The sequence below is a fragment of the Fonticula alba genome, assembly GCF_000388065.1.
Source record: "Fonticula alba strain ATCC 38817 unplaced genomic scaffold supercont2.7, whole genome shotgun sequence".
Lineage (NCBI taxonomy): Eukaryota > Rotosphaerida > Fonticulaceae > Fonticula > Fonticula alba.
This window is the reverse complement of record NW_009242977.1, coordinates 2,080,386-2,092,421: the sequence shown is the minus strand read 5'-3', so window position 1 is coordinate 2,092,421 and position 12,036 is coordinate 2,080,386. Positions and strand designations below refer to the sequence as shown.

Genomic DNA, 12,036 nt, shown 5'->3' with positions numbered 1-12,036 from the left:
GGGGGGGGGGCCGCCCCGTTGGCTACATGTGTACTGTTCTTGCGTCTTCGAACGGGCTCCAGGCCAGGGCGTGCCCGGAGGTGCCTATACACCCGTCCCCTCCCTGCCCCTCTGCATCGTAGGAATCCGCTCCAGCGCCTCGCCTCCCCTTTGAAAGGCAGCACCCCGCCAAACCTCGGCCTGGTGCTGCAGAGGCACCCTTCTCTCATTCTATTTCCCTGTCCTCTCCCCCCCCCCCAATCCCCCGCCTCTGCGCCCGACAGTCGCGCCGACGCTCCGTCCTTTTCCCTCCCTTCCCCCTACCCCCCTCCCTCTCCCGCCCCCTACACAGCCGGAGTCTCGGTCGCTGACTGTTTACCGGTGCGTCCCTCCACTCTTTCCCCTTCCTCCCTTGCCCCCCCCCCCCTCCCCCTGCCCCTCTTCCCTTCTCACATGCTCCCCCTCCCTCCCTCCCTCTCTCTCTCTCTCTCTCCCCCCCCCCATCTTCCCATGCTCAGTGCCCCCATGCTGCTGGGCACCATCCGCAACCGGGTGGCCAACCGGCGCAACAACGCCGTCGCCAATGCCTCCGACTCCGACTCCGACAGCGAGTACACTCAGCCACTCTCTGGCGAGACCACCCCAGACACCTCCTCCACTCAGGACTGCGCCTCGTCGGCCGCCACGACCGGCGCCCTGGAGGAGCTCTGGGCCATTGGCGCCGACCCCGGGGACAGTGGGCTCCTCGATGGCGAGGAGGATTCCTCCTCCTACTCCGACCACCCGGAGGGCGGGCTTTGCTCGACGACCGTGGCCACCCCGCCCGGGTCGCCCACCTTCGCCACCCGGCCCAATGGCGGCGAGCCGACCCTCCGGGCCGAGTCCACCTCCATGCTGGCCTTGGATCGGGCCTACCGCAAGCTGAGCTTCGACTCGTCGTCCGATTCGGAGCCCTCGCGCCAGCGCTCCCACCGCCGGGCGGCCGCGCACTTCTCCTCGGTGCCGCCCTCGCCCACCAGTGGCGGCGCCCCGGGCCTGGCGGGAATCACCGACACCGGGTCCCTTCCCCGGTCGCTGGCCGAGTCCCGGTCGGACTCCCTCTCGCTGGATGATGTCCTCGGCCGGTCGGACCTGCGTACTGCTCTGCGGGTTTTCGCCGGCACCGAGTTCGCCGAGGAGAATGTCTTCTTCCTGGAGGAGTTGGCCCTGCTCAAGCGCTTCCCCGAGTGGCGCCTTGTCCAGGAGATCCTCAATGACTACATTCGCAGCGAGTCGCCCCTGGCCCTGAACATCGAGCACCGGACGCGCGAGCGCATCATCGAAGCCGCCACGGCCCTCACCCCGGAGATCATCAAGGCCATGCCCAAGAACCAGCCGATCACGCTGTTCGACCCGGCCGCGCGCGAAGTTCGCTCCCTGATTGAGACCAACATCCTGCCCAAGTTCAAGCATGCCCTGTCGCGCGTGAACATCGCCCCGACCCTGTGCGTGACGGGGCCATCCCCTCCTGCTTCCTGCCCTCTCTTCCCTCGGGTTTACCCCCCCCCCCCCCCCCCCCCCTCCTCCCCCGGGGGCCTCCCCGGGCCCCCTCCTGCAACTGATCCTAACTTTTGTCTTGCCCTCTACACACGCACACTCGCACACTCGCACACTCGCACACTCGCACACACAGCTCAGTTGTTCCCCCCAATGCCCGGAGGGTCGTGATTGTCGGCGGCGGCATCCTCGGGGCCTTCTGTGCCCGGCTGCTGGATGCCATGCCTCGCTTCCATGTGACCCTGGTCGACACGAAGGAGTACTTCGAGCTGACCCCATCCATCACCACGGTCATGGCCAACCCCTCGCTGGTGGAGAACCATCGGTTTTTGCATACCTCCTACGTGCGCAACGGCCGGGTGGTCATCGGGTATGCCACGGAGGTGTGCCACCGCCAGGTCCGCGCCGATGGCCAGTCCATCCCCTATGACTATTTGGTCATTGCCACCGGGGCCACCTACAATTCGCAGATCCGCGGCAACAATGTCACCACCTCCTACCGGACGAAGAAGCTGAATGCGGATTTCCGGTCGCTGGAGCAGTCCCGCTCGGTGCTCATCATCGGTGGTGGGTCGGTGGGCGTGGAGCTGGCCGCCGAATTTGCCGAGCGCTTCCCCACCAAGCACATTATGCTGGTCAGCAGCAGCCCCTTCCTCCTTCGGCGTCTTCCCAAGAAGGCCCACCGTTTGGTGGCTCCCTACCTGGAGTCCCTCGGGGTGGAGCTCATCCTCGGCGAGCGGGTGGTCAACCTGGACACCACCGGTCGGCGCATGGAGACCGACACCGGGCGCATCATCGAGTGTGACAAGTTCTACCTTGCCACGGGTCAAGTCCCGCAGACTCGCTTCCTCAAGGCCCACTTCAGCAACCTCCTGGACACCACGGGCTTCATTCGGACGCGGCCCACCCTGCAGGTGTTTGGCTTTGATCACATCTTCACCGGTGGCGATGTGGCCAATCTCAAGGTGGAGAAGTTGGCCTTTGCCGCGGCCTCACATGGCGTCTCCATCGCGCGGAACATCTGCCGGATTGAGAAGGGCCGCGCCCCGCTGGTCATCGGCACCAAGGGCACCGCCGCCTCCCCGGGGAAGCCCATTGCCCAGGTGGTGTCCCTGGGCCAGAGCAGTGGCCTCTTTGCCATGCGCGGGTCCTACATCGCCATCGGCATGCGGTATCTCAACCTGAAGAAGAACTTCGAGCGGGACATGATGCTCATGATCCAGGGCCGGGCGCCGATCAGCGCCCTGCTGGGCAAGGTTCCCTCTGTGCTGCCGGCTGCCACCAAGCCCATGGAGAAACGCCCCCGGTTCTAATGTCAGAAAAGCTGCCCGCTAGTTGCCGTTACTTTTTCATTGTTTCCTTCTCCGTGGCTCCAGCACCCCCGCTCTCCCTCCCTCCCTTTCTCTCTCCCTCCCTCCCTCCCTCCCTCTCTCTCTCTCTCTCTCTCCCTGGGACGTCGCACAGTCCGAGGCTATGACCGGATGCTTGTGGTGTGCTGTTGTGCCCGCCAGCATCAAGACCCAGGCGGGGTAATGGCCACCACCGAGAGAGGGGCTTCAGGAGGGGGGACATGGCTGCTCTCCTCTCATTTACTCTTCTCCCCTGCCCTGCCTCTCCGCGCTGGCGCACGGGAGAAGAGACAGATACGGGCAACATGCGTTGGCTAAATCCCCGTCGGCGCGCGTGCGCCTGGACCTCCTCCTTTTTGTTCTAGTTCTCCCCTCCTCCCTCCCCATCCCTCCCTCTCCCTCTCCATCTCCCTCTCCCTCCCCATCCCTCCCTCTCCCTCCCCCCGGTTCCCCCTTCCCCTTCCCCTCCTTGAAACGATCCCTGTCGTTTGTTGTCCTTGAGCTTCTCACTGCATGGTGATGCAGATTCCATGACCAAATGTGCCAGTTGTGTAATATATTTTAGTTTTGTGCTTCATCACCATGTTCCCGTGTGCGAGGCGTCGATATGGGCAAGGCCGTGTGTCACATTTCCCTCTCTCTCTCTCTCTCTCTCTCTCTCTCTCTCTCTCTCTCGCTCGCTCTCTCTCTCTCTCTCTCTCTCTCTCGCTCTCTACTCTGCTCTCCCTCCCGGTCTGCCCCGCACAGGTGCTCAACTTGATGGTTTCGCTGGCCCAACTGTCCAAATGCAGCCACTTCCGGTTCGTCCAGTCGGGGGCATTGATGTTGCTTGTGCTCCTGCCTGTGGGGGCATCGCCATCCAGTTGTTCTCCCGGCGTTCAGAGAGTTCATCTGCCTCAAAACTGGCCCAGTGCACACGCGCCGCCCATGCAAAAAGGGCGAGTGCCTTGGGCAGATGCTTTCTCTCAAAAAGAAGATGAAGAAGAAAACAACGCCACAGGAGCATCTCCGGGCAAGAGCTGTGCCTCCTCACAACAGGGGGGTCTGGGGCCAATTATCACTCGGGCGCCAAGAGCTTCCGGGCCAGTCATTGCGCCAAGTCGCCCCCCGACGCGGGCAAATGAGATGGCAGAATTGCGTTTTTGCCGTTCCCCCGTCCTCACCCCCGCCCGCACCCACTCGCTACACTGGGGCGTTGTTCAAGGCCAGGGCCCGCGCCCACACAGGCCCGCGCCCCCAGGCCCCTGGCCTTCGGTGTGCTTCGCTGCCCCCCACCCTCACCCCGGCCACGCGAACATCCACATGCACTTGCGCATGGGCGCCCAGTGCACATTGTCCCACGCGGCCTCTCCCCATGTTTACCTGGCCCATGAAAGACCCGCCGCGGAGGGTCACACGACACGTGCTCGGCTCTTGGAAAAAAAAATATGAAATCTATTACACTGGGCCCAGCGACAAGCTGGCCCAAGTCCAGGAGAGAAGGAAAGGCACTGGACACCGAAAGGGTATGACGGCCCTTTTCGTGCCCAGGGGAATCATCCCGCATGCAGGCGAGGGCAAACCCCCCCCACCCGGCAAATGCATTCTCCGAGGCGCAAAGAAGAAGGCAGATCAGAGGAAAAGCCGGCCACGGCGGTGGGGAGAGGGCCAGATGCACTCTCCCTCGCCCCCCCCCGGCCGCGGCCGCGGCCCCGTCGGATGCCTGTCTCATGTGTGGCCTCTTCCGGCTTGTCTCCTTGCCCGTTGTCTGCTCCTCCACCCTTGTGGTCTCTCTTCCGGCACGGCTCCCGGCAGCACTCAGTTGCCCAGCGAGCTGACATACTCCCGGGCCAGGGTGCGCACGCGGTCCAGGGCCGCCTCGTCGCCGGGGTTGTTGCGCGCCTCATAGGTCATCCACTTCTTCAGAATGAAACGCATCGACCGGGCCGGCCAGGTGAGGCTGGCCAGGCGGGCCAGCAGGGCACGCACGCGCTCCGCCGTGCCCGCCTCCTCGGAGCCGATGTAGTGCGCGGCCGGGTTGTGGGCCGCGCGCACCTCCATGTCCACATAGACACTCCACAGGTCCAGGCGCTTGGGGTGGCTGGAAAGCAGAGCCTCGAACAGGGTCCGGCCACGCTCCGGAGACCCGAGACGGAACTCGGCCTGCGCAAACTTGGCAATCGTCTTGATGTGCTTATGCCGAGGGAGGCTGAGCAGCGAGCGCTGGAGAACACGCGGCGCATCCAGACCCTCCTCCATCTCGGGAATGCGCTCCCCGGTCAGGGCCAACCGGAGGAGGAACTGCCCATAATTGAGCCAGGCCTTGGAGCTCTGCTTGTACTTCTTCACAAAGCACTGGAAGGCCAGCAGGGCCTGCTGCAGGCGCCCGGCCTGCTCGTGGATGCACGCCACCTGCAGGAGGATCTTCTTGGCATCGGCAAATTGGGCCGCCTTGGCCGCGGTCGCCGCGAACGACTGCTCCGTGCCGAAGCGCGACTCCAGGTTCAGCAGGGCGATCCAGATGTTGTACTTCTCCTGCTCCTGGCGGAAGTCGATGGCTGTTCGTGGCATTGCCGGCAGGGGGCGCGGAGAAGGAGAAGGAGGGGAGGCAGGGGAGTACGGCACCGGGGGCAGCATGAGGGCGTCAGTTCGAGCACATCAGGAAAGGCCAGCGCGGGAAGGCAGGGAGGATGAAGGGAAAAGTCCCGAAAGAGACCGAAAAAATCCCCGCCTCCCCCCCCATTGGAGGACACGTACTGGAAAGGGCACGCTCAGCCACCGCACGGGCCTGGTCAATCTGGGCAGTGCTAAGGTGGAAGGCCATGAACTTGATCCAGAGGAAGGAGGAGTTGGGCGAGGAAAGCAGCAGACGGTCGAAGTCGTCGGCCGTGCGAGGGGTGGCACCGGTGCCGCTAACCTCGGCAGCCAGCTCACGCTCGCGCGCCAGGATCTCCTGCTCGCGCTCGCGCTTGGCACGCTGCTTGGCACGCTTGGCCTTCTGGCGAGAGGAGGCCTCCGAGGCCCCATCCTCGCCATCCTCCTCGTCGGTGTCGTCCTCGGCCGACTCGAGGCCGGAGTCGGCGGCATCGCTGTCGGACTGGACCACCGGCGCCAGCGAGCCAGACCAGTCGAACTGGCCGGCCGACACCAGGGTGCCAGTGTTGCCAGTCTCATCATCATCATCATCATCATCCTCATCGGACTCGAGGTCCATGTCCTCGTCGTCATCCGAGTCGGAGGCCGGGCCGCTGTGGGCATCAACCATGTCCTCATCGGAGTCGGACTCCACCATGTCGGAGTCGCTGGTGCCCTCCTCATCGGTGGTGGACAAGTTGTCATCCGAGGCGGAAAGGGCCGCCAGCAGGGCGGCCGCCGCCGAGACACCCTGCTGCGGGCGGGCCCGATCGTCGGTATGATGCTGCTTGATCGACTCGGCCAGGGCCTGCACACCGAAGTCCTCCACCTGAGTGTCGCTGATGTTCTCAAAGTGCTCGGGCAGCATGCTGAAGCCGATCTTCCGGGTAGCCGCGTCGTAGCTGATCACCATCACCTGCACCAGCTGGCCGATCTGGTAGTTGGCATGCAGCTGCTCCGGCGTCATCTTTGTGCCCACCGCATACTGGGGCACCTGGTTGATGTGGCACAGGCCACGCAGCGTCGGGGACACGCTGACAAACAGGCCGAAGTCGACAATGCGGTTGATTGACCCGCGCAGGCGCTGGCCCACGGTCACCGTGGAGACCGACGGGTTCAAGCGGCTCTCACGCAGAGACAGCTCGGCCCGCAGGTTGGCATGATCCACGCTGATCACGTAGACCGAGACCGGCTGGCCGACAGAGACGGTCGACTGCCAGTCCTTGATAAAGAGGTCGGAGATCTCGGAAATCTGCCCAATTCAGGCCCCAAGAGGAAAGCGGGGAGGAAGTGAGTATGGGAGGGGGGGGGGGGGGGGGGGCTATGCGTACACAGAAGTAGCCTGAGGTGTGCTTGGGGTCGAGATCGGGAAGAGAGAGAAAGAGAGGGAGTCAACATCGGACACGCACCTTGATCCGACCAAACATCTCGGACGTCAGTTGGACGAAAATACCGCCCTGATTGATGGCCGACACGTAGCCACCAACAATCTGGCCGGCCTGCAGCTGCGAGGCAACAACCAGCTGCAGGGGAGCCTGCGCGGAGCCAGTGTCCTCAGGCACGCTGAGAGACAGGGTCTCCTGGCTGAGGAGGGACTTGCGAAGAGTAACATCGATGAAGTTGCTGTGTAGTCGAGCAGACACACACACACACACACACCCAGGCATAGCGGCAGGGCAACATCGTTCGGGCGTTAGGAGGCTCCTTGGGAGGACAAAGGCAGCAAGGGAGAGAGAGAGATGCGTTGGAGAGCAGGAGGGGGGAAATGAGAACATACCGCTCCGGGTCGAAGCGAATGATGCGACACTTGGTGCGCTGACCGGCCGAGAGGGCAGCCAGAGGCCGAGTGGGGAAACCATCAACCACATCCACGACGGAGACCCGGGCATTGGTCGAGGGTCCGAGCGACACGAGGGCCGAGCCGGTGTCCACGCTCTTCACCGTGCAGGTGAGGGTCTTGCCGATGATGCTGGCGGGGTTGTCCTCTGCAAGGGAAGGAGAGAAAGAGAGAGAGAGGCCGACCGGGCACGGCAGACAGGGGAGGAGCGGTAAGGGGGCCAGTTTGTGGGGAGGGGGGGAAAAAAAAGGTGGGAAGGCAAGATGCATTCTTCCTCGCATGGCGGGGCGCGGATGGCACACGCACTGGCAGCGGCAACGAGGCTGGCCATGTCCTTGCCGTCAGCCGACACATTGTCGTCCATGATCAGGCTGAGGCTGAGCCGGCCGCGCTCGTTGTCGATGGCGATCACCCGGGCACGGACCGGCTGGAAGCGCTTGAACATCTGGCTCACGTCGCTGACGTGCGACTGGGACAGCTGCGAGATGTGCGCCATGCCGGAAACATTGTTGAGGAAGCGCACGAAGAGGCCATACTCGGCGACGTGCGACACAAGACCCACGCTGACATCGCCCACCTTGATGGCATTGATGTCGGTGAAGTACTTGCCCCCCTTCATCTGGACCATGGACCGGCGCGCGTTCAGGACCAGGCGCTTACGAGCAGGATCGCAAGACATGACCTGCGTCGATGACAGCCGGTGGGCGGGCGCGCGCGTGCGTGCATGCGTGCGTGCGTGCGTGCGTGTGAAGGTGCAGCAAGAGAAAGGACAAGACACAAATCCATCGCAGGTCAGAGTGGCGGGTCACATGGGGACAGGTGCACCAAGAGTCGTCAGCAGGCAGCAAGTGCCCAATGCACGCACCAGGAACCGAGCCTTGGACTTCTCGGGGAACTTCTTGGCGTAGGAGGAAAGCGGCACATCGCTGGCGTGGTTGTAGGAGCAGTAGCCGACGATGCCGTCACACAGCTGCACCAGGAACCCGGCGTCCTGGTGGGACAGGACCTGCCCCTGGATTTTTTTTTTGGCGGAGAGGTCGGCATACGAGATGTAGGGGATAGCCAGCACCGAAGGCTGCAGGGTCACCTGCAGCAGGCTGGAGAAGTAGTCCACTGACAGGACACGGCACCGGTGACGAGTGCCAATCCCGAAGGAGCGGTCGAAGTTCTTGATCTTCTCCGTGTCATTGACCAGGCGCGTGGCGTGCGCGAAGCCATGCATGCCATCGCCCAGGGACAGGGCCACACCGGAGTGCTCGTCAGCGCCGGTGACGGTGGCCTGCTCGAAGAAGGCACCCATGCGCAGCTGAGAGGCCGGCGCGGTGAAGGCACACGGCTTCAGGGCCAGGACGTGCTCCAGAAGCGACAGACCAATGACCTGGTCAACGACATTGACGAAGATCACACGAGCTTCAATCTGAGTGTTGTTGTTTTTTTTTTACCCCGCGTCCAGGGTCGACAAAGGAGATGGTGTTAGGGGCAGGCCTGCGCATGTGCACGCGCGCGTGCGCGAAGGAGAGGGGAGATCAAAGCCGCGAAGGGAGGAGACAGGCATTGCAGGCACACGTACACGGGTGCCCGGGCTGAAAAGCGACTCGATCGGGGCCGAGAAGAGATTGCTGATGCCCAGGTTGAAGATGTCAATGGTGCCCTTGAAGCTGCCAAGTACGGTGGTGCGCAGACCCGAGGGAATGACATGGTCGACGAAGGCCGACACCCGGACACCGGGCTTAAGGCTATCCCAGGTAGACACCTGACTGACCTTGGTCTGTGTGTGTGTGTGTGTGTGTGTGTGTGTGTGTGTGTGTGTGCATGTGAGTGTGTCAGACAGAGGGAGGGAGAGGCAGCCAGGAGGACGCTCAGAAGAGAGCAACGGCTCACGCACCACGGCCGTCGAGAGGACACTCGGGTTGAGGGTGACCCGAGCGACACCGCCATTAATCGAGTGCACATTGGCAATGAGCACCTCGCCGAGGGCCAGCGGCCGGCCCCGCTTCTCGATGAAGTCCTTGGCATCGGAGTTGCGCAGGAAGCCACGGACATCCTGCTGACCGATGTCCAGCTGGTAGCCGTGGTCTTCGATGCTCTTGACGCTGCACGAGAGCATCTATCGGACGGCGCACGGGGACCGGGCAGGGGTGTCAGAAAGGTGGATGGGCAAGTGAAGACGCAGCCACGCTCATGCTTACAGGCGTGTGCATGAGTGCATGTGTGTGTGTGTGTGTGAAGGCAAATGCAGGGGGACACAAATGTTGCATGGCCAGCACACGTCGGAGGGAGGAGGAGGGCGTACCATGTTGGAGACAAGGTCATCAGCAGTGATGCCGAGGTTGACCTTCTGCGGGTTGATCGAAAGATCGATGCGGTTGCGGTTGGTTTCGGTGCGTCCAAGCTCGGTGATAACGCAGCGGACGAAGTCGCCGACGCGGAAAATCTCCGCCAGGTTGGGGAGGGAGATGTCGTCACCCTCCTGGGCGGCGACGTGCTCCACCTGCGCCGTGACGTAGGGCGAGATCTCCGCAATGTGCACGTAGCCAGTGAGGCCATTCGGCAGGGAGATGGCCAGCTCGAGCTCGCCGATCTCCTTGATCGCACCAAGCAGAGACATGCCCGTGCGCAGGGACTAGCGTGGTGCACCCGGGAAAAGGGCCAGTCAGCAGGGAGGTCGCGTGGGAGGGAGCGGCGAAAAGACCGGGGGACGAGCCAATCCCCAGGACGGGGGATGTACCTTGAAGCGGAGGGACACAATCGGGGGGATGACCACATTGGTCGGAGCTGCGGCAGCCTGATCCTTCTTCTTGAGGCGCTTGCTCTTCGGCGCAGCGGTCAGCTCATCGTCCTGGGCCGAGCGCTTGCCGAGCTTGGTCAGGAGCTGGACACGGGGCAGGCAAGAGGAAGGCAGGAGGGCAGGGGGGGGGGGGAGGGAGGGTGATTAGTAAATGGTGCATTCAGAAAGTGGCGCAGCAACCAGACACCGGACTCGAGGCGCACCTCCTTCTCGGCGTCAGCCTGGGCCTGGCGACGGGCGTCCCGGTACTCGACCGGCGCCAGGCCAGTAGAGCCACCACGAGGGAAGTCCTGCTCCACTATCGAGAGGGGGAGGGGGGGGGAGGGGCAAATCAGGAGTCAGAAGGGGCTCTGGTGGATATGTCTGTGTTTGAGGGAAAGGGAGAAGACGAGCATGAGAGATTGGGGGGGGAGAGAGAGAGACAGGAGATGGGTCATGTACCGGCCGAAGAGGCGCTGGCGGAGGCGACAAGCGACTTAGTGGGGGGGGATTTCTTCGACATGGCACGCCAAGAGGAAGGCCAAGAGGAGAGAGGCAAGCAGAGCCGGGGGCGCAGATCCGGGGCGGGCTGGAGAGGGAGGAGCGTGGCGTGGCGGGTGCGCGCGCGTGTGTATGTGTGCGTGTGCGTGTGCGTGTGTGCGTGTGTGTGTGTGTGTCCGTGTGTGTCCGTGTGTGTAGGTGCGTGCAGGAGGAGGAAGAGGGAAGGGATGGAGGGGGAGGGCGAGGGGGCTCTGCTGGATGAAAGGACCTCTGGGCGGCCGGGGTGCATCGTGGTGGTCTGTCTTCTTCTCCCCCTCAGCATGGACGCGCGGGGCTTGCCTCCAGCCGGCCCCGGTCTCCACGCACACGGGAGACGCCGAGTGAGAGTCGGATTGGGCCGGGCGGGGCCGGGCGGGGCCGGGCGGGGCCGGGCGGGGTCGAGGGGGGGGGCATCCAACCCATCCTCAAGCCATCCCCAGGCCCGGAGGGCTCCAGGTCCTCATGCGTTCTCCGGGGATGCGGGGACGGCGGATGCCGGGGATGACCCCAAGCAGGCAGTCCGCCCCCCTCCCCCCCCCGGCGGCGGGGGGCCGCCCGTGCAGCCCCCCCCCCCCACCGTCCCCCCCCCCGCCCGTGTGCGTCCGTATGTGCTTCAGGTGCAAGCGTGGCGCATGCGGGCACACGGCCGTCGCCCGCCGCATGGAGCTGAAATACGGGGAGCTCTTACGGATAATAGGATCATGTCTCATTCGTGAGTAAGCCCCGTGAGGTGCGGAATGGTGTTATATCCCACCACGTGAATATGGGAACAGAGGGCGTGTGCATGCGTGTCTGTGATTGTGGGGTAAACCCGGGCGGATCCTTCTGCCCTCCCCGTGGGGCGGCCCCAGAGGGCGGTCGACAACCGTGCAGGTGTAGAACCATTTTTGGCGAGTCCTCCGGTGGTTTCCTCGCGCCGGGACTTCGTGCAGACCGGTGATGAACAGACGCTGGAAGACCTCACTCCCTCACTGCTGGCCTCTCTCTCTCTCTCTCTCTCTCCTCATCCCTCGGCATCCCGCTCCATCCTCCGTTTTTTGCGGCCAACATTCGTTTGCGCGCTTCGGTGCGCGCGGCGCATGGACGTCCCTCGCAGACGGGTCCGGCCAATGATTGCCCTCTTCTTGCGCAGGTGTGCGGGGCTTCTTTTTTTTTCATCTCTGGAAATACCTCGCCGTCAGCGGTGTGGGCGAGGGGGCAGGAGGCATAGTTTTGCCTAGGGAGCTGGGTTTTCCCGCCCTCTCCGACAAGGACAACCATCGGGTTGTTCCAGAACCCAGCTTCCCACATGCCTGTGCCCTCGGTATAGTCCACCCTGCGGACGGTCAAAGCGCCGACACAGACGCCGGGGCATGCTCGGCTGAGATCTCTTTGCGCACCCCCCCCCCTCCCCCCCTGCGCCGCGCAAATGCCTC

General features: G+C 63.7%; 2 protein-coding genes across 2 annotated transcripts; one reads left to right on the top strand and one right to left on the bottom strand.

Moving 5' to 3' along the window:
- Positions 1-504: 504 nt before the first annotated feature.
- On the top strand, positions 505-2,828 carry H696_04656 (hypothetical protein; the record flags this gene model as incomplete). The annotated part of the gene is made up of 2 exons (XM_009498535.1): positions 505-1,463; positions 1,652-2,828. 2 exons carry the CDS (start codon positions 505-507, stop codon positions 2,826-2,828), a joined length of 2,136 nt encoding a protein of 711 aa, XP_009496810.1.
- A 1,463-nt stretch (positions 2,829-4,291) lies between these two features.
- H696_04655 (hypothetical protein) lies at positions 4,292-10,604 on the bottom strand (the record flags this gene model as incomplete). Its single annotated transcript, XM_009498534.1, has 12 exons — positions 4,292-5,401; positions 5,601-6,729; positions 6,887-7,100; positions 7,255-7,462; positions 7,621-7,996; positions 8,180-8,731; positions 8,885-9,082; positions 9,200-9,421; positions 9,608-9,937; positions 10,043-10,186; positions 10,306-10,400; positions 10,544-10,604. 12 exons carry the CDS (start codon positions 10,602-10,604, stop codon positions 4,662-4,664), a joined length of 4,269 nt encoding a protein of 1,422 aa, XP_009496809.1. The 3' UTR covers positions 4,292-4,661.
- Positions 10,605-12,036: the final 1,432 nt, after the last annotated feature.